Source organism: Parambassis ranga, chromosome 22 (genome assembly GCF_900634625.1).
Source record: "Parambassis ranga chromosome 22, fParRan2.1, whole genome shotgun sequence".
Taxonomy (NCBI): domain Eukaryota; kingdom Metazoa; phylum Chordata; class Actinopteri; family Ambassidae; genus Parambassis; species Parambassis ranga.
In genome coordinates, this window is record NC_041042.1 from 875,572 (window position 1) to 900,571 (window position 25,000).

The window sequence follows — 25,000 nt, forward strand, 5'->3', positions numbered from 1 at the left end:
CCCCTCCTCCCTGACTCCCCCTCCTCCCTCCTCCCTGACTCCCCCTCCTCCCTCCTCCCGGACTCCCCCTCCTCCCTGACTCCCCCTCCTCCCTCCTCCCTGACTCCCCCTCCTCCATGACTCTCCCTCCTCCCTGACTCCCCCTCCTCACCCTCCTCCATGACTCCCCCTCCTCCATGACTCCCCCTCCTCCCTGATTCCCCCTCCTCCATGACTCCCCCTCCTCCCTCCTCCCTGACTCCTCCTCCTCTCCTCTGTATTGACATGTTGACCTTTCTGCACCTTCCTCTTCCTCCTACTCTCCTCTCTGTCCAAACCTGATTTTTCTCTTCTTCCTTCTCTCTCTCTCTCTCTCTCTCTAGAGTCCTCCTCTTCCTCCTCCTCCTCATTATTGATTGGTTCATTTGATAGTTCTATCACCAATCAGCATGAAGTTGACCTTTTGGACTTGGCAATGATAGCAAGATGTTGTGTGTGTTGATTTGAGTGTTTGCCCTTATGTGTGTGTGTGTGTGTGTGACCTTTGCAGGCAGAATGTCAGTGTGATTCTTGATGCTGCTCGTCAGTACATTAGTTGGACAGGAAGCACTTCAGCTCTCTAACAGGAAGTTTAACCCTCCTGACTCTGTGATGCAGGCTCCTCCCACAGTATGACATCATTTCCATTTTCTCAGAATATATCCACTTTTCTTTTAGAGGCGTTTAGTGGTGAGCCTGGTGGTGCAGAGCTGCTGGGTGGTGCAGAGCTGCTGGTCCCGGGCAGGGACAGCTGCTGGAGTCTGTCTGCAGCTCTGGTCCTCACATGGAGCTTCAGAGCTCTGAACACTAACGTCTGTGTATCGGGAGTTGTGGAGGTTCGGCTCAGCAGAGAAGCCGCTGTGTGTGTTTATGGTCCGACTTTATGTTCGCTGCAGCCGAGGAGCTGCTGCTCCAGCTGAGGCTCATGTGTGACCTGGGAGTGAGAGGACCGCTCCTTCAAACCAGCAGGTCTGACTGTAAAGAACCATATGCTGTGTGCAGAGAGCGCACACACACAGACACACACACAGAGAGCGCACAGAGACACACACACAGACACACACACAGAGACACACACAGAGACACAGACACACACACAGAGAGACACACAGAGACACACACACAGACACAACATGTCCTCACACCTGACAGAATGGAGCAGGGCCCCTTCACCAGCTCTGAGCCCCCTTACGACCTGTTTGACCATAAAAACATAACACACCTGTGCAGCTGTAGACAAGCATCGTAGCATGGGTTAAAAAACTCAAGAATCATACAGCAGTGTGTGTGTACTGACTGTGTGTGTGTGTGTGTACTGACAGTGTGTGTGTGTGTGTACTGACGGTGTGTGTGTGTGTGTACTGATGGTGTGTGTGTGTGTGTCCTGATGGTGTGTGTGTGTGTGTGTGTCCTGATGGTGTGTGTGTGTGTCCTGATGGTGTGTGTGTGTGTGTCCTGACGGTGTGTGTGTGTGTACTGACGGTGTGTGTGCTGTTGTTCATGTTCTCTGTGTTTCTCTTTGTCGCTCTCCCTGCACCTTTACTCGCCTCCTCTTTGTTTCATCATTTCTTTATTTCTTCTTTTCCCATACATCACAGCCCGCTTCATCTTTCTGCTGTCTTACAATTCATTTGCCCCCCCCCCTCACACACACACACACACAGTCTGTTTTTCCATTTGTCATTAAGAGGCAAAGAGCTAGACAGTAACATTTAAACCGGTCGTTGTGAATGGTTAAAAGATGGCCTCATCTGTTCTGTGCTGTGTGTGTGTGTGTGTGTGTGTGTGTGTGTGTGTGTGTGTGAGGGCGATCGATGCAGTAATCTGCAGGAGGTGGGAAGCAGAGGGAGCGAGCCATTCAGCAGTGCTCACTAATCAATTGCAATTCTTTCTTTTAGTGTCTGAATGCCCAGATTTAGACGTGAGTGTGTGTGAGTGTGTGTGTGAGTATGTGTGTGTGTGTGTGTGTGTGTGTGTGTGTGTGTGTGCGTGTGTTCCTTCTTCTCCTGTGTGTGGCCTGACACTGAGGTTTGTATGCACTGATGTCAGTCTCTTTATGAGCGCCTTTAGGTGTGTGTTCGTGCATATAAAGTTTGTCCTGAAGGTGGCGCCACAGGAGGCTTATAGGGTAGCCTTTGAAGTCCAGATGGTTCATCCTCTGGAGAGGATGAATGTGGACAGGAGGAGTAACATGAGCTGGATTAAGGTGCTCAGAGACTCTTTGCGTGGCGAAGAGTGTAGCGGCTGTTACCATGGAGACGGAGTCTCTGCAAGCTGAGATCATTTTGTCCAGGCGTCCAAAAGCCGAAGGAGACACCTGACTGTCCGGCGGTCACGGGGACCAGGCTGATGCTAACTTCCTCATTAGCACCTCAAGTTAGCATCGTTAACCGAATAACCCACTCCTCATGCTAGGTTAGCTTAGCTCTACACATCAATTGTGTTGTAATTAGTCTGACTGCCAGAAGGGGGAGACAGACGCTGTGCGCTGTTCCCACTGACAGTAAAAACTATGGACAGAGCTTCCGTGACGTCACCCGTTTGTTTCTGAAGAGCCGTTCTGAGGCTCGGTGGGAGGTTCCGGGACGCACTGACCGCCACCATGTTGGCAGCGCCACGTCCGTCCAAACTCCAAATATGGACAAAGAGGGGGAGCACGAGCGGGGTTTAGGGGGGTGGGCGATCGTGGAAGCAGGAAACTCGCACTGTGATACGATAACCACCTGTCACTCAAGCGGCAACGCCCATAATTAGGCGTAATTTAATATCCGAATAAAATTAAAACGAGTGAGTTGTAAAAAAATTCACCCCCTGTACAGCTGACACTAGAAGAGAACCTATCATCTGAGACCAGAGTGGTTTTTGTACCTGGCTCGCTGCTGGAGCCAGCCCCCAGTGGCTGCAGCGTGAACTACAAGTTCTGACACTTCCACATGGGCTTCAGGTCTGAGCCTGAAGGCTGCTGCTTTCTGTTCCTGATGTGTAAAGTCTGTGAGTGTTTAGTTTCACTGCACAACAGTCAGACAGTTAACAGAACAACACCTTTCATTATGAGACAGGAAGTGCACACACACACACACACACACACACACACTCTGTCGTACACACAGAGTGCATCAAACACACAGAATGAAATAAATAAATATACAATCAAAATTGCAATTACCTGCAGAATTTGTGAAGGGTAAACAAATCTGTGAACACCCCCCCCCCCTCCACACACACACACAGAGCGCAGCGAGCGCTAGTGTTCTAGTTAGCATGCTGAAATGAATACAGTTAGATCCAAAGCAATTTCCTTTTATTTATCTTAGCAGCGCCGCATAAATAAAGGCAAGGGCATCCAGGCAATTAGCATAATTACTATGAGGCGGTCAGAGCCTCTGTGATTTCATAAAGACACACACACACGCCACGGGGTGTGTGTGTGAGAGAGAGAGAGAGAGAGAGAGAGAGGAGAAAAGATAGAGATGATGACTGCCTGTGTGTGTGTGTGTGTGTTCTGCATTTGTTTGTATTGTTACTTTATTACTGTGTGTGAGACTCGTCCTTGGTTGAGACACACACACATATGGTGATTCATACACAGATTTGGGAACATAGCTGCACACACACACACACACACACCAGTCTGCAGTCCCAGTGTGTCCGTATGTGTTATTAATATGCAAATACACGTGAGGAGAACAAAGGGCGGCAGCAGCATCATGGCGCAGGCTGAGGTCAGCTGACAGGGATCAGTGTGCACGCTCACACAGGTCGCTGTGATGTGTGTGACAGCAGGAGGACAGGTGAATGATGGGTAGGCAGGCAGCCGTCTGGACGTCACTTCCTGTTGTCGTTCCCACTTGTTGTCCCATGTGTCACCTCCCTCACTGTCGGAGGCAGCCTCTAGTGGACGCTGGCTGAACTGCAGCTTCTGAAGGTGGACACACCAGGCTTGTTAGCACACATGATACAGACTGTACCTCCTCCTGTGTGCCAGGGCTAGCCGATTAGCATGCTAAGAAAAGTAGCAACACAGTACACAGACAGCAGTGATGGTGTGTAGCTGCAGCTGTTGTCTGCCTTCATCAGGTGTTTGTGTGAGTCTGTTGTTCTTCTGCTCACACATGGACTTTATTTATTCATACAGCACCTTCACACACACCTTCAAAGCCAAACAACAACACAGCAACGTTTCAAAAATAGATGAATAAGCTGATAAAATATAAAGAATATAAAGAAACCTGGATTAAAGTTTAACTCACTCTGTAAATTACAGCTGCTTCTGTAACAACACTGTGTTCAGGCTGCAGAAATGTCAGCAGAGAACAAACCCAGTGTTACCACCGACCTTTGTGCATCGCACAACCTTTCCCTGACCTTTGAAGACCCCGCCGACCTTGTACATGGTTCCTGCTGTAAACCAGGAGACGGCGAGGAAACAGACAGACCGAGAGCGGCGCCTGCTGCCTGAGCTGCGATAATCTGAGGCCTGTTTAACCTCAGAGAGGCAACCAGAGACCAGCCAGAGGAGGCACGAGGTTATATTTGTTTACCGCACATCTGTGTGTGTGTGTGCCAGGCTGTTTACATCAGCGTCATATCAGCCTAATTTACACACACACACACACACACGCTTCCACCTTTCAACTCGCTTTCCAATTCTAATTAATCCGGTTTAATCCCTGTGAAACGCACAGATTTGCTTCCCCTCACCTGCAGCTGCTTGGTGCTAAACCTGGACCTCAATCAGACCAGATGATAAACCCGAGAAAATAAAAGCTCTCACATCGCCGTCACCTCCACATCTTTAACTCCCCCTAGTGGTTCACAGTGGTGTTACACAGCTAGCTTGTTAGCACGCTATCTTCAGTAGATAATACATATATATCCAGTCAGTCCTCACTTTTGTTCCGCTTGTTAGCATGAATGCTACGTCTAAGCGTCAGCTGAGGATAATTGGCTGATTAGAGGACATTTTATTGTGAAGGGCGTCAACATGAAGAGCTGCAATGTGGACCAGAGACTGACCACACACACACACACACACACACACACACAGGGGCTGTGTGTGTTAATAAGGAGCCCAGCATGGATGGACATTGATGAGGCTCATTGACGATTAACATGTCATTAGCATCTCATTAGCTGACAGGGCAGACTAAATGGACACAGGCAGGGCGCAGCTAGACACACACACACACACACATGCGTGTTTAAAGACGGTCATGTGAGGGTAAAGGTCGACAGCAAACAGCACCTTACATGAAAATACAGTGTTGAAACCCTACTGTTAAAACTGATCAACATTGTACTCATTCTGTCATCTGCTCACACACTGGAGAGAGAGAGGCAGCAGACACACACACACACACACACACACAGTGTGTATCAGCAGCAGTAGGGAACCACATGTAATTAACCTGCCTGACCTGCAGTGTTACTGCCTGTGTGTGTGAATCAGTGTATTGTGCTCAACGAGTCGAGTGTTCTGCCATGATCCTCACATAACGACAGCATTAGACACACTCAGACCCGCGTGTGTGTGTGTGTGTGTGTGCTGGAGGGCTGCAGCGTGATCGTCACGTAAATACAACATTGGACACACTCAGATATCTGTGTGCTGCTGTGTGTGTGCGTGTGTGCTGCTGTGTGTGTGTGTCTGTGTGTGCGTGTGTGTGTGTGCGTGTGTGCTGCTGTGTGTGTGTGTGCGTGCGTCTCTGTGTGTGTGTGTGTGTTGCGTGTGTGTGTGCGTCTGTCTGTGTCTGTGTGTGTGTGCGTCTGTCGTGTGTGTGTGTGTGTCTGTCGTGTGTGTGTGTGTGTCTGTGTGTGTGTGCGTCTGTCGTGTGTGTGTGTGTGTGTGTGTGTGTGTGTGTGTGTGTGTCACCGTCACTCAGACACCAGCCTGTCATCACACTGTTTGTCTGAGCATTAGCATGATGAAGCTAGATTTAGCCAGTTAGCTGTAACATCAGCTGTTGCTGAGGTTCATGAGCTGGGTTACATCCAGGTCACCTGCAGCAGTTTGGATGTCGTGCTTTTATCCGCTCAGTGTGTGGCTGCATTTAGCAGCTGTGTGTCTGTTAGCGGATGAGCTGGCATCACAACACAAACATGACTTCCTGCTGACTTCCTCTCCTGCGTGCAGGTGTCTGACTCTTCAGTCAGCAGGGAGCTGCACTCTGTTTCACTCTTAACGTCCACCTCTGTCCTCTCTGTCTTTCAGTCTCTGGACGGGTTCGTATTTGCACTAAACAAGGAGGGACGCTTCCTCTACATCTCTGAGACCGTCTCCATCTACCTGGGACTGTCACAGGTACGTCCTGTCTGTCTGTGTGTTTATAAAGCTGTTTCTTTGCTCTCTCTGTCTCTGTCTCTCTGTCTCTGTCTCTCTGTCTCTCTCTGCCTCTGTCTCTGTCTCTCTCTCTCTCTCTCTCTCTGTTTTTATCTCTCTCTCTCTGTCTCTCTCTCTCTGTCTCTGTCTCTGTCTCTCTCTCTCTGTCTCTCTCTGTCTTTGTCTCTCTCGCTCTCTGTCTCTCTCTGTCTTTGTCTCTCTCTCTCTCTGTCTCTCTCTGTCTTTGTCTCTCTCTCTCTCTGTCTCTCTCTGTCTTTGTCTCTCTCTGTCTTTGTCTCTCTCTCTCTGTCTCTCTCTGTCTTTGTCTCTCTCTCTCTCTCCTATCATTACCGAAGACAATTCCCAACAAATTAAGGCTCATTTAAAATCTCATCAGCTCGTCGGACGGTTGTTGATTTGTGCAGCGAGCGACAACGCATATTTTATTGCTGTGTGTGTGAGTGAGTGTGTGTGTGTGTGTGTGTGTGTGTGTGTGTGTGTGTGTGTGTGTGTGTGTGTGTGTGTGTGTGTGTGTGTGTGTTTGTGTGGACACTTCATTGTACTTTGTCAGCTCAGTGACGAGCTCTGCGTCTCAATTGGTTCACTCTCCACCCGTTCCTGTTAATAAAGACAGGCGTCCATCTTGAAGGTCGGCACATTGACCTTGGAGACACTAATAAGTCTGTTGCTGAGCTGTGTGTGTGTGTTTACTTCACAGCCTCAGTTCTAAATAATAATATTTATAATATTATTTCTTCTTCTGACGTGCTATAAAACATCTTGGACCACAGACTGTGTATAAAGATGGAGGACATGACGGCTGCTGCGTCCACTGGGTGGAGGCTCTGGCCTCATGCTGCGTTAAAGCTCAGCCCGAGCTTTGTGAGTGTGTGTTTTGTCCTCATGTGTCCACAGTCTGTGGGACGTCTCTGCGTCTGTCTGAGACGCTGTGTGCTGTTGAGCTGTTGGAGTCGGGCGGCCATGTTAGCAGCATCACCTGCACAGGTGGAGGTCTGTGGGGGCTGACTCACAGGTGGAGCCGGCCTCTAGTGGACGCTGGAGGAACTGCGGTTTGTGATGGTGTTTACTTGCTGAGATCCTTGTTATGCTTCTGATTGGCCGATGGACAGCTGGTTCCTCCAATCAGCTGCCGGTCTCTCACAAACAGGAAGTCCTCCATGATGAGTCCCCTCAGTGAACTCTGCAGATGATCTGCCATCAGTTCACCAGATTAAAGGGGACGGTGCATCGCTCCGTCTCTATCTGTCTCTAACCCCCACCCCCCGCCCTTGGATTAATTCCCTCACACAGATTGATTGATGATTTCTATCAAATAATTGATTAATTGTCAGATGGGGCCCCTGAGCGGCGCCGCGCTGGTTATCTTGTAGCTCAGCTTTTATCAGCTGCTGAAGAAGTGGCACGCTTTAAAGGAAGTCAGAGAGAGAGCGGCGAGCGCGCCGGTCCCGGCCTCGCCCTGTAATCCTACATGTGTACACAGCTCCGCAGCCTAATTGCTCTTCCTCCTGCTCCCCTGCTTTAATCACTGCCCGCTCCATCCTTTCTTTAAAGCAAGGAAAATATATCGCTAATTATTTTTCAGCTTTAATTAGATCGTGGCGTGCCGAGGAAAAAATGGAGGGTGGAGGAGGTGGAGGAGGGGGGGGGGGGATTTTAAGCCTTTTGACAAATTGACGAGGTTATGAATTTTCTCGCTCGGTGGCCGCGCTCAGACGATCTGCAGGCAGATTTATGTGTGAGGAGGATTTGTGGGTTTAACTGGTTTCTTTGCCGTCTCGTCAGGGAGACGGAGAACGTGGCCGGCCAATCAAACAGGCCGTTAATGGACTCATTAACAAAGAGTGGAGCTGTAATTAAACATGGCTGCTGAGTAAAGTTACCCCCCCCCCTCCTCTCACTCGCTTTCTAAACTTGAGTGCAGTCAAAGTTTCTGTGGCTCTGTGAGGACAGAGGAAGAACGATGCCGCAGGAGTCTGTGTCTGCAGCGTCCACAGACAGGACAGCTCTGGTCCTCACATGGACAGGGGACAGCTGGATCTGTCCTCAGGCTGCTCTTAAAGTGGAATAATGATGACAAACTTGTTGAATTGTTGGTGTGGTATCTGTGAGGGTGTGACTCTCTCTCCGTTTGTCCGCCCTGAGCCCCCCCCCCCCCCCCCCCGGCGTGTCGTCGCGGCGATCAGTCACAACAGAGGAAGCACTCCGAGGTCCAGATAACCTCCTGTAGCTTCCTGTCAGCATGCTAATACACCTCCTATTCACACCGGGCAACACACACACAGACACACACACTCTCTCACACACACACACACACACACACACACACAGACACACACACACGCATACACACACACACACTCTCACACACACACACACACACACACACACACACAGACACACACAGTGTGGAGTAAGGAAAGAAAAATGGCTGCTCTCCCTTCTTCCTCTCCGTCCTGCCCCTCACAGTTTTTCAGCTGTCATGCTCTTCCTCACCTCTTCCTTTCACTCTTCCTCTCCTGCTCTTTGCTCCTCTTCCTCACCTGTCTCCCGCTTTCATTTTTCACTATTCTCAGCTCTTTTCCTCCTCCTCCTGTCCATCCCTCCACCTCACTCACACACTATATTATAATTATTATCGATATTATATTATCAGAACGACACGGCAGCTCTGGAGTCATCAATTATGAATCTGTGTGTGTGTGTGAGTTCAGTGGGGTGGCTCAATTAACTGTGACCTTCCTCCTGCCCACCCCTCCTCCTCCTCATCATCGTCTCCTCCCTCCTCCATCTCCCAGAATGCCCCTCTTTGACCTCATGCAAATGGCCGACCTCCATGTCTCCAACACACAAGGCAGGAGAGGAGAGCCGAGGAGGAGGAACAAAGGTGGGAGAGGAAGAGGAACTGACTGTATTATCATATATTGATAATGATATATTTACAATTAAACCAAATAAACACATTAAATATAAATGACATTCATTTGAAGTAATCAAAGTAAAGTAACTGCAAAATATACATTAAAATATACATTAACATGTAAAACAGTGAAATATAGATTATTGTATTTAAATATGCTCAAACTATGAGGGTTCAAAATTATAGGTATAAGAAGGAAAAACATATTTTCTGATTCAAGTTGTAAACGTCAAAATAAATATATTATTAAAAATATAAAAATTATTTTAAAAATTATATTGTTTGATATTTAAGATATGATCAATTTACAGATTTTCAAGAAAAACATTCTGAAACATTAGAAGATAAAAATGTAGATATTCAACATTAGAACTAAGATATTTGATGGTAAATGTATGTGTATGTCAGAATATTTTTATGATGGTGATGATCATGATGATGATGATGATGAGGAGGAGGATGATGAGGAGGAGGAGGATGCAGGTGTGAGTTTCTGCCGCCTGTTGGAGGCTGGTGTGGTCGGATGGTGTTTTCAGGTGTGTGGAGGAGCCACAGTCTGACTGCCTGCTGGAGCTTATTGCTAATTCATTCAGTGCTCCCCTGCAGACCAGCAGCTGCCCACTGGGAGTACTGGGAGGAGAGAGGAACCTGTGTGTGTGTCTGTGTGTGTGTATTATTTCCAGTTGTCTCTGAGGGAATGTGGATGGGAGTGAAAGAGAGCAGAGATCAGGCTCTGCCTCACTTTCCAATGACCCTGTGTGTGTGTGCTGAGCACAATAACCCTCATGTGCATTGGTGCGTGTGAGCAAAATGACCTTGCACATGTGTGTGTGTTTGTGTGTGTGTGTGTGTGTGTGTCAGCGGGGCTGAACACTGCAGAGCCTCTTTAAATGACAAAGACAGAAACAAATCGCTTCACACACCTCTGACACACACACAGTGGAAGCAGGCCAACTCAATCCACTGAACAAAAGGAGAGAGAGACTGTGTGTGTGTCTGTGTGTCGAGAGCCCCGCACATATCAATCTGACAGAAGGGTTTAAAGGCTCACTCCACCTGTTTTCACACAGTGATACGAAAACATGCTCTGAATCAAATGTTTCATGTTCAGCAGCATGGAGGGTGTGTGTGTTGATGTGTTAGGTCGTTGGTGTGTGGGTTGTTGGTGTGTTAGGTTGTTGGTGTGTTGATGTGTTGGGTTGTTGGTGTGTGGGTTGTTGGGTTGTTGGTGTGTTGATGTGTTGGGTTGTTGGTGTGTTGATGTGTTGATGTGTTGGGTTGTTGGTGTGTTGATGTGTTGGGTTGTTGGTGTGTTAGGTTGTTGGTGTGTTGATGTGTTGGGTTGTTGGTGTGTGGGTTGTTGGTGTGTGGGTTGTTGGTGTGTTGGGTTGTTGGTGTGTGGGTTGTTGGTGTGTGGGTTGTTGGTGTGTTAGGTTGTTGGTGTGTTGATGTGTTGGGTTGTTGATGTGTGGGTTGTTGGTGTGTTGATGTGTTGGGTTGTTGGTGTGTTGATGTGTTGATGTGTTGGGTTGTTGGTGTGTTGATGTGTTGGGTTGTTGGTGTGTGGGTTGTTGGTGTGTTGATGTGTTGATGCGTTGGGTTGTTGGTGTGTTGATGTGTTGGGTTGTTGGTGTGTGGGTTGTTGGTGTGTGGGTTGTTGGTGTGTTGGGTTGTTGGTGTGTTGATGTGTTGGGTTGTTGGTGTGTGGGTTGTTGGTGTGTTGGGTTGCTGGTGTGTGGGTTGTTGGTGTGTTGGGTTGTTGGTGTGTGGGTTGTTGGTGTGTGGGTTGTTGGTGTGTTGGGTTGTTGGTGTGTGGGTTGTTGGTGTGTTGATGTGTTGGGTTGTTGGTGTGTGGGTTGTTGGTGTGTTGGGTTGTTGGTGTGTGGGTTGTTGGTGTGTTGATGTGTTGGGTTGTTGGTGTGTGGGTTGTTGGTGTGTTGATGTGTTGGGTTGTTGGTGTGTTGGTGTGTTGATGTGTTGGGTTGTTGGTGTGTTGGTGTGTTGATGTGTTGGGTTGTTGGTGTGTTGATGTGTTGGGTTGTTGGTGTGTTGATGTGTTGGGTTGTTGGTGTGTTGATGTGTTGGGTTGTTGGTGTGTGGGTTGTTAGGTTGTTGGTGTGTTGTGGATTAGAAAGCTTTTCGACATTTTTCTCACAGTGACTCATTTTAAAGCCTTTATATTAAACGTATCATGCATGTAGTGTGTGTCTGTGTGTGTCTGTGTGTGTGTCTGTGTGTGTGTGTGTGTATGTGTGTGTCTGTGTGTGTGTCTGCCCTCCCATGCCGCTGCATATGCCGACCTGGCATTAGGGGAAGCTGGCTGGTGACCATATTTGGGCGTAACGGGCAATAATCCAGCAGACTAATTTGGGTCTGGCCGGGATGACACAGTTATTATATTCCTCTGGACCATCAGGCAGAGGACACACAACCATCTGCTGCACACACACACACACACACACCTAAACACGTCTCAATTAGATCACTAAGAGGGCAGGTGTACGCATAAACACACACACAGTAAAACATACAGACACAGCCGTCACTGAGAACAACAACAACATGACACAGTCATCACAAAGAGCTGAGGCTGACCCAGAGGCCGGTGGTGATGAACTCCATGTCCCAGAATGCACCGCTGCTTCAAACAGCTGGTCAGTGCCCCACAAATCAGACATGACCGGATAATTCTGACCATTTTTGATGTTTGTACATGTGTCTTCTGAATGTTGAAGCACTGTGTGTAAACTTCATGTAACACAAACACAGATTAGAACAGATCTGAGGTATTTTCTATAAAAATAATCCCAGACACAGCTTCATCTTTCTGCTGTGAGGTGTCCCCGCTCTGTGCCTCCATCCATATGTATGCAGTGTGTGTGTGTGTGTGTGCGGCGTCTAGACACAGGGCTTTATAGACGGCTGCCATTGAAATGGATGAAGCTGCGGTGTGAGGTCAGAGGTGAGGCTCCGCCTGCACGGCGAGGATTTAAAGTCAGAACAGACGCTTTCATACATTACAGGCAGACAGACAGCAGGAGGTGGAGCAGGGCTCTGACCCGCTGAAGGACACACACACACACACACACACACACACACTCCTTCTCTTCATGCATTAGAGGTGTGAGCGGCGGTGGAAGGTGAGCTGAGGTTCTGACCCGCTCCACGCTCGCTCCGTCAGGCGGCTGCTTCGTGCTTCGTGAAGGTGAGGCGGGAACGCCGACCTTCAGGAGGACGGCTGGAATCAACAGTCTGAGGACATGAAACAGGATTCTGTCCCAGCAGGACGCCTCAGTGTTGGTCATGTGACTGCTGCTCACAGTGACTCCATCATGGCGTCCTGCTGGCTGCTGAGGAGGACAGGACTTTATGATGAAACATCATGATAAACATTAAACTAATCAAACCTTATTTATCAATGAGTGTGAAATGATGGCCCTCCTCTTCCTCCTCTTCCTCTTCCTCCTCTTCCTCCTCCTCCCTCCCCCTCCTGTCTCTCCTCCTCCTCTTCCTCCCCCTCCTCTTCTTCCTCTTCCTACTCCTCCTCCTTCCTCCTCCTCTCCCTCCTCCTCTTCCTCCTCCTCCTCTTCCTCCTCTTCCTCCCTCTCCTCTTCTTCCTCTTCCTCCTCCTCTTCCTCCCTCTCCTCTTCTTCCTCCTCCTCCTCCCCCTCCTCTTCTTCCTCTTCCTCCTCCTCCTCCTCAGATTTACAGCCGGCCGTTACTTTGATGCGGTGGAAGCTGTAAAGAGATCAGCGCACAATTGATGCTTGTTTTATTGAAGTGAGGGAGGAGTGTGTACATAAGTGCATGGTGGAGGGCTTTATACTGTGTGACTTATTCCTGGTGTGTGTGTGTGTGTGTGTGTGTGTGTGTGTGTGTGTGTGTGTGTGTGTGTGTGTGTGTGTGTGTGTGTGTGTGTGTGTGTGTGTGTGTGTGCTAACTGCTACATGCTAGCTGGCCCCTCCTGATTGGTTGAAGTGACAGATCAGCTGCGCTCACAGTAACTGGTTCTTTGGAACACAGCTGGGGCTGAATTCACAGAGACCTTTAGCATTTCCTGAGAAAATCCTCGGAATGATGATGGTTTCTGAGCATGATGTTTGTGACACATCCTCACTTAAACCAGGAGGAAGGAGCTGACCTGCTGTCAGACCATGTCTGTCTCTGTCCCGTACTGCCTGGGCTGAATGTTGGTCTCTGGGGGGACTCTACGAGTCTTCACCCTGCCTGTGGATCTTCAGGTGTTTTTAGTTCCTCTGCTCCACCATCAGTGTCTTGGCACCGTGAATGCTCAGATGTGACACTGTGGTTTCTGGAGTTTAATACAGAATGCACGGTCACAGGGACATTTTCCATTCACTATTAACCCTTTAATGGCTTCACTTGCTGTGGTGTGGTAGCATGCATGCTCCCCCTGCTCACCACGTGTTCCCTCCATGTTATAACACAGCAGCAGGAATATATGTGGGAGAAGATGAAGATGAAGGGAGGAGTCCTGGATTAATAAGCAGAGGAGGAGGAGGAGGAGGAGGAGGAGGAGGAGGAGAGGAAGGACAGAGCTCAGAGTGAGTGAGAGCTGAGGTGCTGTGTCGTGCTTCAGGAATGATAATTAAGATCATTAAATGCAAATAAACACATCGACAAGCAATCATTTTTATCGGCAGGCCCTGATTGATTGACACTTGCCATTCGGGCTGCTGGGCTGATCGATAGGAAAACATATTGATCCGAAGGTGAGATGACTCTCAGAGTGATACTGACCCTCAGAGAGGCAGCAGCGCATTTACTGCCAGGAGTACAGCATCTGAGGAAAGTCTTCAGAGCTCCTTCAGGCGTCCTTCAAGACCACGGACAGAGTGATTCAGAGGACAGTGCAGCGTCTGCTTCAAACCAGAAGACAACATGGATTCTGAGTCTTTGGTGGAGACTCAGGAGTCCCTGGTCAGTCCCTGGTGTGTGGTCAGAGCCTTTGGCCTTTGGGGGACAGTCCACACAGACCGTCCTTGAAGTCCTCTGAATGTCCACATGGATCTCAGGGGTTCCTCACAAAGTCTCTCATTTTGTGGACACTCGTCAGCTTCCCTCACACTGGGACCTGCGCATGTTTGTCCATCTTCCCGTCCATGAGCCAGAGGCCTACGGAGACCCACTGCTGCTGTCTCTGTCTTTACTGTGCAGCTCAAAGGACCCGATCAGAGTCTAACAGCTAATGACACTGTGTCTTCAGACTGGTGAGCCTTCAGTGTGCCATCATGGCTGCTTCTACCACAGTGCTGTCCGTCCCCTCCACAGTCCGTCCCCTCCACAGTCCGTCCCCTCCACAGTCCGTCCCCTCCACAGTCCGTCTCCTCAGTCCGTCCCCTCCACAGTCCGTCCCCTCCACAGTCCGTCTCCTCCACAGTCCGTCCCCTCCACAGTCCGTCCCCTCCACAGTCCGTCTCCTCCACAGTCCGTCCCCTCCACAGTCCGTCACTGTGGCATCATTTTTATGTAACCAGGCTGACCGTGGCCAACAAGCTGCCAAGTTGCATCTTGGGAAATGTAGGTTTTAGTGTCAGTTCCAACATGACCCCAGTGATGCTGCTGTCTGTCACACCTATAAATCCCAGACCTTTACACTGCACACACTCTGTGGTCCCTCTGACTGATGACACCTGTGCTCATCTCCTGCGATGAGTCAGAACACACACACACACACACACACACACACACACACACACACACACACACACACACACACAGTGATTAAGTTGGTCTTCTAAATACACTTCTGCCTCTATCGCTCTTGCTCACACAGACACACACTCACAGGCAACTTTTCAGACACTCACCTCCACTCTAATGACACATGAGCTAATTTCCTAATGTGTCCTATAACACACACACACACACACACACACACACAGAAATGTCTAGTTTACGCCTCAGTGTGAATGATATCCCGACCATTATGGGCCCTTTATTTACACAGGCTTTACAAATGAGGCCTAATTACCGGGTCTTAATGATGTGGTTGGGCAAGCGATGAGCGAGGTAGCTCTGCAGGGAGATAACGACAGAGAGAGAGAGAGAGAGAGGCGAAGGAGGGAGAGAGGGAGAGAGGGAGGAAGGGGGGAGGTGTTTGCTTGGAGGGTTTTTTGTAAATGTCAAGAGAAGAGAGTTGATGGCTTCATCAATCCTTTATCCCTGCGAAACACCTGGAGGAGGAGAGGAGAGTGGGAGGAGGAGGAGAAGGGAGGGAGAGTCTGCCAGGGGAGGGAAGTCAGGGAGGAGAAGGAGGGATGATGAGACCAGAAAGGGAGGAAAGATGGAAGGAAGGCAGGCGGAGCCAAGAGGCAGAACCTGCTGCAGCAGGAAGTGAACAGAGACACCGAGGAACCCGCCAGGAAGGCTTAAACACAAAACACCATGTCTGCATCACCTCATCCTGTCAGGGTCCTCCTTCAGTCCAGGAGGAAACTCCAGCCTGGTGTTCCTCATGTCTGTCCCTCAGCAGCTGTGGCAGCTGTGTCCCCCTTCCTAAGGACCATCTGGATCCTTCAAAGCCCCCCTGGACCCACAGGTCCGATCAGTGTCAGTCAGCCCAGGTCATCTGGAGACAAACCTTCCCTCAAATGCTGAAAACTCCTTTCAAAGTAACACTTAGAGCAAGAAACACACGCACACACACACACACACACACACACTCTCACACTCTACTTTCAAACAGAGCCACGTACACAAATCCCCCTCGCTTCAATCGCCTATCAATTTATCTGTTTTCTGCATTTAAGGAGCAGCTACTTTTATCACAATCCATAGGGGTTACAGAGCGCACACACACACACACACACACACACACGGCGGTGGTCACATCCAGTTATGCTGACATGGCCCAGCATCTGCTCGGCAGCTCCAGAATGACACCGATTTGCACTTAAATGAGTGGATTTAAGTGGCGCGCCGCCATTACCACTCGGCCATATGTGATCCCAGTGTCTTTATCCTGCATTACACAGTGAGGAGGAGGAGAGGGGGAGAGGGGGAGAGGGGAGGAGAGGGGGAGGGGGGAGGAGAGGGGGAGAGGGGAGGGGGGAGGGGGGGCAGATTAGGACAAGACAGCAGCAGAGAGGGAGAGACAGTGCAGGGAAAAGAGGTTTAAAGAGAAAGAAATGGATCTGTAATGAGAAAGAGATGGAGCTGAGAGGAAGATGTTAGAGGAGGAGGGGAGGAGGAGGAGGAGGGAGGGGGAGGGGGAGGGGGAGGAGGGGAGGAGGAGGAGGAGGAGGGGGAGGAGGAGGAGGGGGAGGGGAGGAGGAGGAGGGGGAGGGGGAGGAGGAGGGGAGGAGGAGGTGGAGGAGGGGGAGGAGGAAGCAGCACACACTGAGGATCTCTTACATTGATCATGTGACCTGGACCCTGGACCTGGACCCTGTCGCAGTCTGTCCGTCTGTCCGCTGGGTCTTTGGTCTGTTGTGATGTCAGCATGTGAGCTCTGCATGGAGTCTACCTAACCGACCGGTTACTCCACATATGGATAAAGAGCCAGAGGAATGATCAGACTGAACAGGGCAGTGTGAACATGTTGAGCTGTTTGGACTTTAGGACCAGCTGCTAGTGGCCACAGGAGGAACTGCAGCTTTTGGTGGTTTATGTCTGAGCCTTGGAGTGATCCACTCAGGGTCAAATCACCGACGGACTCGGAAATGGTTTATTGTTATAAGAGCAGGTCAGTGGCTGCTGACCTCCATCACGTGGTTCACCACGACGAGGCCCCGCCCCCCGACCACACAAAGATGCAGGACACACGTGTTCAAGCACTGAGACGTGTCTGACTTCAGGACAGAAAGTTCTAGAAGGAAACACGTCAACATGTGTGTCACTGGAAGTCAAACTTCAGGTACACACGTGATAGAAGCGCTCATTTTCATTCAGAGCGGCGGCCATGTTGAAATCATAATGTCATTACGGTTCACTTCTATCTATAATGAATCCAGCATCACGGGGAGATTAGCCCACTGTGTGGCAGCCTCGTTATTAGCGATAGCGCGCTTTAATTGTAATGATTATTTCGCCGCTTTGCGTTTTTTTTTGGCTGCAGCTCGTTCTGCATTATGAAGCTCTGATAACCCGTTAATGAAAGATGGCTGCAGGGTCATAACACCTGACACATCTGACGCCAGATCAGCTGGGTTCATTTCACCGCCTCGCTTACAGTAACCACACGTTCACACATTTAATAACACGGTTCATACCTTATACTCACAACAAATATTTACATATTGTCATATTTGTTATGATTGTTTCTGATTTTTAAAAGTATTAAAGATTAAAATAAACTGACACACACACACACAGACACACAGACACACACACAGACACACAGACACACACACACACACAGACACACACACACACAGACACACACAGACACACAGACACACAGACACACACACACACACACACACACACACACACACAGACACACACACACACACACAGACACACACACACACAGGTGCAGTAAGTGCCTCATAACTAAAGAATAAATGTCAGCTGAGACTGAAACCTTTTCTTTTCGTTTCTGTCGATGAAACGGAGCAACGTATTAACTCTGTTACTGATTATCACGGCCTGTGTGTGTGTGTGTGTGTGTGTATCAATCGATTGTACTTTTAATGGAACACATGGGCCGAGACAGGAGGAGTGAAACACCTCATGTTTCTCAATGGCCACCAAGACCACACACACACACAGAGCTGCAGTATAACCAAACGTCGATGTGTTGTCCAACGGGCCCTGAACACATCACGGTGATGCCTGAAGTCCGGGATGGAGGGTGCAGGTCGGGCATGCTCGGCTCTTTGGGGTCAGGTTAGATACTGTATGTTATGTATGTTAGCGTGATGTCAAGTCTCAGCTCTGAGCCTGCGAGGACGTCTTTAAAAAGTGTCCTCCTGACAGGAAGCAGACGGACAAATCACCCGTCAAAATAAAATTACAGCTCAGCGCGGCCAGGAGCTGGATGGCAGCTGGATTAGTGTTATCAGGTGAACGAGCGAGTCGTCCGTGAATTAAAATCACAGGGAAAGAAAAAGAGAAACGTTCTGTGCAATTACTGCAAATCACGGCTCTGCAGACAGAGACCTGAGACCAGAGACCAGAGACCTGAGACCTGAGACCTGAGACCAGCAGACAGAGACCTGAGACCTGAGACCAGAGACCTGAGACCTGAGACCTGAGACCAGCAGACAGAGACCTGAGACCTGAGACCAGAGACCTGAGACCTGAGACCTGAGACCTGAGACCAGCAGACAGAGACCTGAGACCTGAGACCTGAGACCAGAGACCAGAGACCTGAGACCTGAGACCTGAGACCTGAGACCACCAGACAGAGACCTGAGACCTGAGACCAGAGACCTGAGACCTGAGACCTGAGACCTGAGACCAGAGACCTGAGACCTGAGACCTGAGACCAGCAGACAGAGACCTGAGACCTGAGACCTGAGACCAGCAGACAGAGACCTGAGACCTGAGACCTGAGACCTGAGACCTGAGACCACAGACCTGAGACCTGAGACCTGAGACCTGAGACCAGCAGACAGAGACCTGAGACCTGAGACCTGAGACCTGAGACCTGAGACCAGCAGACAGAGACCTGAGACCTGAGACCTGAGACCTGAGACCTGAGACCAGCAGACAGAGACCTGAGACCAGCAGACAGAGACCTGAGACCTGAGACCAGAGATCTGAGACCAGCAGACAGAGACCTGAGACCTGAGACCTGAGACCTGAGACCAGAGACCTGAGACCTGAGACCAGCAGACAGAGACCTGAGACCTGAGACCTGAGACCAGCAGACAGAGACCTGAGACCAGAGACCTGCAGACAGAGACCTACAGACAGACAGAGACCTGCAGACAGAGACCTGCAGACCATCAGAGTTTGTCCACGAATCCAAACCAGGATTTTAAAAAGACAAGAAGCAAAGATGGACCTGAAGTATTTGTAAAATGATTTTATGTCCACGCTCCTGCACATGAAGCTGCAGCTGCCTGAGTGAGGACTGAACGTCCTTTTTGTCCCCTGTCTGCACCCGTAGAGCTGAGATGTACTTTAACTGTAATGGCACAGAGGGGAGAGGGAGCAGATGGAGCATAAAACAAATGCAGCGCACATCAGGGACCAGCATCCTGAGTGTGTGTGTGTGTGTGTGTGTGTGTGTGAGGCGGCTCAGGTGTAAATTAGCAGCCCACCTCCTTGCTGGCTGTGTGAGGTTATTGTGTATGCACGTGTGTGTGTGTGTGTGTGTGTGTGTGACTGATCATCAGTTAAACAGCTGCTTGTCAGACTCAGAGTGATGCACGCGTCCTTTATTTAATGCAGCACCTTTCTGTCCTGGAGGGGGCGCTGTTGTGTATTGACTAAAAATTCTTTACATGTTGGGTCTTTCCAGTTTGAATTCTGGTGTGTCTGTGTGTGTCTGTGTGTGATGGCGGTTCTTCCATCCTTTGCTTCGCACTGCACTCATAGCAGAGCAGGCAGGGAGCGGCAGGGCGGTGAACCCGGCGCGCCGGCGTGGAAAGAATCAGAGTTTACACGACAGCGAGGCGGAGAAATTAAAGATGATTTTTTTATTTTCTTTATCTGGAGGAGAATTCATTACCTGAGGAGCTGAGCGCTGTCAGCCAAGAATAATGACTCGTCTACCTGACAGAGACACACACACAGACCAACAACACACAGAGATACACAACAACACACACAGAGACCAACAACACACACAGAGACCAACAACACACACACAGACCAACAACACACACACAGAGACCAACAACACACACAGAGACCAACAACACACACAGGTACACAACAACACACACACAGAGACCAACAACACACACAGAGACCAACAACACACACAGAGACCAACAACACACACAGGTACACAACAACACACACAGAGACCAACAACACACACAGGTACACAACAACACACACAGAGACCAACAACACACACAGGTACACAACAACACACACACAGACCAACAACACACACAGAGACCAACAACACACACAGGTACACAACAACACACACACAGACCAACAACACACACAGAGACCAACAACACACACACAGACCAACAACACACACACAGAGACCAACAACACACACAGGTACACAACAACACACACACAGACCAACAACACACACAGAGACCAACAACACACACACAGACCAACAACACACACACAGAGACCAACAACACACACAGGTACACAACAACACACACAGAGACCAACAACACACACAGGTACACAACAACACACACACAGACCAACAACACACACAGAGACCAACAACACACACAGGTACACAACAACACACACAGAGACCAACAACACACACAGGTACACAACAACACACACACAGACCAACAACACACACAGAGACCAACAACACACACAGGTACACAACAACACACACAGGTACACAACACACACACAGGTACACAACAACACACACAGGTACACAACACACACACAGGTACACAACAACACACACACACAGAGACCAACAACACACACAGGTACACAACAACACACACACAGAGACCAACAACACACACAGAGACCAACAACACACACAGGTACACAACAACACACACAGGTACACAACAACACACACACACACTCCGCAGCACTGACTGCAGCACTGACTGCAGCACTGACTGCAGCACAGCACTGACAGCAGCACTGACAGAGCACTGACTGCAGCACTGACTGCAGCACTGACTGCAGCACTGACTGCAGCACTGACAGTGCTCAGTTCAGTCTCTCAGTAGTTGTGGTTGTGTAGACGTATGATGACTGACGCTGTTTTTACAGACGTGATTTTGATGATAGTGAGTCTGTTTGTGTTTATGGAGCTTAAACCATGATCACACTCCTGCTGCATGTTTCAGATACTCACAGACCTAATTTGAATGGTGACACACACACACAGACACACACAGGGCGTGGATGCTGCCTGTCAGTAATAACCTCGCTCTGCCCCGATCCAGAGGAAATCAGCTGGAATGTGAAATTGAAAACAAACAGTCATTTCAGATAGTGAAGGCTCTCCGTCAGCCGGCGTCTCCCCCTCCGTTTGAAGCCCACAGATTGTCCTCAGATCATATCCAGATATACAGTATAGCTCATGTTCCCTAAATCCCTATCTAATAGACAACTCATACATAATCAGACGCAGTCAAAAGGCGACGGCTCCCAGTTGTTTTGCAGATACTGAGCGGCGGCTATCGCCTCCATCAGAGAGGAGGCGGAGCACCGACCACAACTCCTGCTCCTCGCTGAGGCGGGACGGCGCCGCAGATGTTTCCTCATTATGTGACTGAAGAATGAGAACAGACAAAATATATATTAGTATGTACATCAGGGACAGGTTGTTTTATTTTAATTTGGTCCGGTCACATGATCAGCCAGAGTGCTCGGATTGGTCAGCTCCATCCTGTCTGCAGGCAGAGTGTGTGTGCAAAATCACTCAGGTGTTCAGACAGAGATCAGCTGCAGGAAGCTGCAGGTCAGACAGAGACTCTCTGAGTGTTGGTCATGTGACTCCATCATGGCGTCCTGCTGAGGGGGACAGGACTTCATGTTTGTACTGAGTCTGGTTGGAGTGGACTCTTTGTTTCTGGAGGATCCAGACACCCAGCAGGTGTAGAAGGTTGATAACTGAGTGAGTGATAATTCAGATTCACCTCAAGGGTTAAAACAGGAGCTGTCTGTGTGTGTGTCTGTGTGTGTGTGTGTGTGTGTGTGTGTGTGTGTGAGTACCGTGCTTCATGTTCACTTTGGAGGCCCTCTGAGAGACTTGGAATATTAAACCTCACTAACATGAACAGACAGAAGAGTCGCAGCTCTGAGGCTTCACTCAGCGTACTGACAGGAGTGTGTGTGTGTCTGTGTGTGTGTGTGTGTCTTTTGTTATCAGGCACTGTGTAAAGGTGAGAGACAGCAGATGATGAGTCCTTGACAAGTCCATTCAGGGAGCTGCTGTCATCGCTGTGTGTGTGTGTACCTTTAATGCAGATATCACAGGTGCATTATGGGTTAAATTTTTTAGTCTTGACGAAACTTTAAAAACAGAAACAAAAAAGTCATGAGACTTTCACTTTTCTGAGGGTCCTTAAACGCATCATGAGTGAGACCAGAGTGTCCATCAGACCTCATTATTCTGTGATGTGTGTGATGATGGAGTCACATGACCAACATTCAGAGAGTCTCTGTCTGATGGTGCTGCCACCATGTGGACAAAGTCTGCGCTGATCTGTTTATTTAAAATCAACCAATAAGAAACAAGAACTCGATCAGGAGTCTTTTAATTAACACTGAAGCCAAGCTGAGAGTTTTAATAACGTAACATTACACGTCAGTGTCTTTACCACCTGCCGCCACAGGGGGAGAGAGAGGCTGAAGGACAGGAGAGGAAAGGAGGCGACAAAAAAACGACGATAAAGAACATGAATGACGACGCGCACACACGCACACACACACACACACACACACACAGACTGACAGAGAGGCAGAGAAACACTGAGCGAGAGAGAGAGAGAGCAGCGCGTTGTGTTGCTCTTGTCAAGGTCACAGCTGCTGACTGTGGAGATCCTGAGGGAACACCACTGTGTGAGTGTGTGTGTGTGTGTGTGTGTGTGTGTGTGTGTGTGTGTGACAGGGCTCGGTGTTTTCCTGTGTTTTCTACCATTTCAGTGTGTGTGTGTGTGTGCCTGCATTTAAAGCCCTGTGGGGGCTCACAACAGGCTGCAGCGACGCATTCCAATTGCTGCTCAATTAATTGCGCTGTAGACACACAAACACACAAACACACACACACAGAAAAAAAGTATCAACACGTGAGCAGCAGACAAACACACACTTTCCCATTTATAGTAAATTACAAAACAAATACAAAAAAGGACTCTACTGAGTCCTACTGCGCACACACACACACACACAGACACACACTGTGTATACACGAGATGTTTTAATGAGTTGTTTGGTGTGTTCACACACTGTTGTTGGTTTTGTATTTTTTAATCTGATGTTGAAGTTATATTCATCCTCCTGCAGTGTTCATACAGAGGCTCATATCAACCGTGTACATGTAATGATGGAACATCTGCAGAGTCCAGATAACAGTCTGAACACAGTCTGAACACAGTCTGAGAACAGTCAGAACACAGTCTGAACACAGTCTGAACACAGTCTGAGAACAGCCTGAGAACAGTCTGAGAACAGCCTGAGAACAGCCTGAGAACAGCCTGAGAACAGTCTGAACACAGTCTGAGAACAGTCTGAGAACAGCCTGAGAACAGTCTGAACACAGTCTGAGAACAGCCTGAAAACAGTCTGAACACAGTCTGAACACAGTCTGAGAACAGTCTGAACACAGTCTGAACACAGTCTGAACACAGTCTGAGAACAGCCTGAGAACAGTCTGAGAACAGCCTGAGAACAGCCTGAGAACAGCCTGAGAACAGTCTGAGAACAGCCTGAGAACAGCCTGGGAACAGCCTGAGAACAGTCTGAACACAGTCTGAGAACAGCCTGAACACAGTCTGAGAACAGCCTGAGAACAGTCTGAACACAGTCTGAGAACAGCCTGAACACAGTCTGAACACAGTCTGAGAACAGCCTGAACACAGTCTGAACACAGCCTGAAAACAGTCTGAACACAGTCTGAACACAGTCTGAACACAGTCTGAGAACAGTCTGAACACAGTCTGAGAACAGCCTGAACACAGTCTGAACACAGTCTGAGAACAGTCTGAACACAGTCTGAACACAGTCTGAACACAGTCTGAGAACAGTCTGAACACAGTCTGAACACAGCCTGAACACAGTCTGAACACAGCCTGAAAACAGTCTGAACACAGTCTGAACACAGTCTGAACACAGTCTGAGAACAGCCTGAACACAGTCTGAACACAGTCTGAACACAGTCTGAGAACAGCCTGAGAACAGTCTGAGAACAGCCTGGGAACAGCCTGAGAACAGTCTGAACACAGTCTGAGAACAGCCTGAACACAGTCTGAGAACAGTCTGAGAATAGTCTGAGAACAGTCTGAACACAGTCTGAACACATTCTGAGAACAGTCTGAACAGCCTGAGAACAGTCTGAGAACAGTCTGAGAACAGTCTGAGAACAGTCTGAGAACAGTCAGAACACAGCCTGAGAACAGTCTGAGAACAGTCAGAACACAGCCTGAGAACAGCCTGAGAACAGTCAGAACACAGCCTGAGAACAGCCTGAGAACAGTCAGAGAACAGTCTGAGAACAGTCTGAGAACAGTCTGAGAACAGTCAGAACACAGTCTGAGAACAGTCTGAGAACAGTCAGAACACAGCCTGAGAACAGCCTGAGAACAGTCAGAACACAGCCTGAGAACAGCCTGAGAACAGTCAGAGAACAGTCTGAGAACAGCCTGAGAACAGTCAGAACACAGTCTGAGAACAGTCTGAGAACAGTCAGAACACAGCCTGAGAACAGTCTGAGAACAGTCAGAACACAGCCTGAGAACAGCCTGAGAACAGTCAGAACACAGCCTGAGAACAGCCTGAGAACAGTCAGATAACAGTCTGAGAACAGCCTGAGAACAGTCAGAACACAGTCTGAGAACAGTCTGAGAACAGTCAGAACACAGTCAGAACACAGCCTGAACACAGTCTGAGAGGTTCGTGCTTTT

At 49.1% G+C, this 25,000-nt stretch overlaps 1 protein-coding gene across 1 annotated transcript in view; it reads left to right on the plus strand.

Moving 5' to 3' along the window:
- npas3 (neuronal PAS domain protein 3) overlaps nt 1–25,000 on the plus strand; it is a 148,463-nt gene that overhangs the window by 88,289 nt on the left and 35,174 nt on the right. Inside the window, exon 6 of the mRNA XM_028395966.1 lies at nt 6,230–6,319. Within this exon, the coding sequence (XP_028251767.1) occupies nt 6,230–6,319 (90 nt within the window). The remainder of the gene's footprint in view (nt 1–6,229; nt 6,320–25,000) is intronic.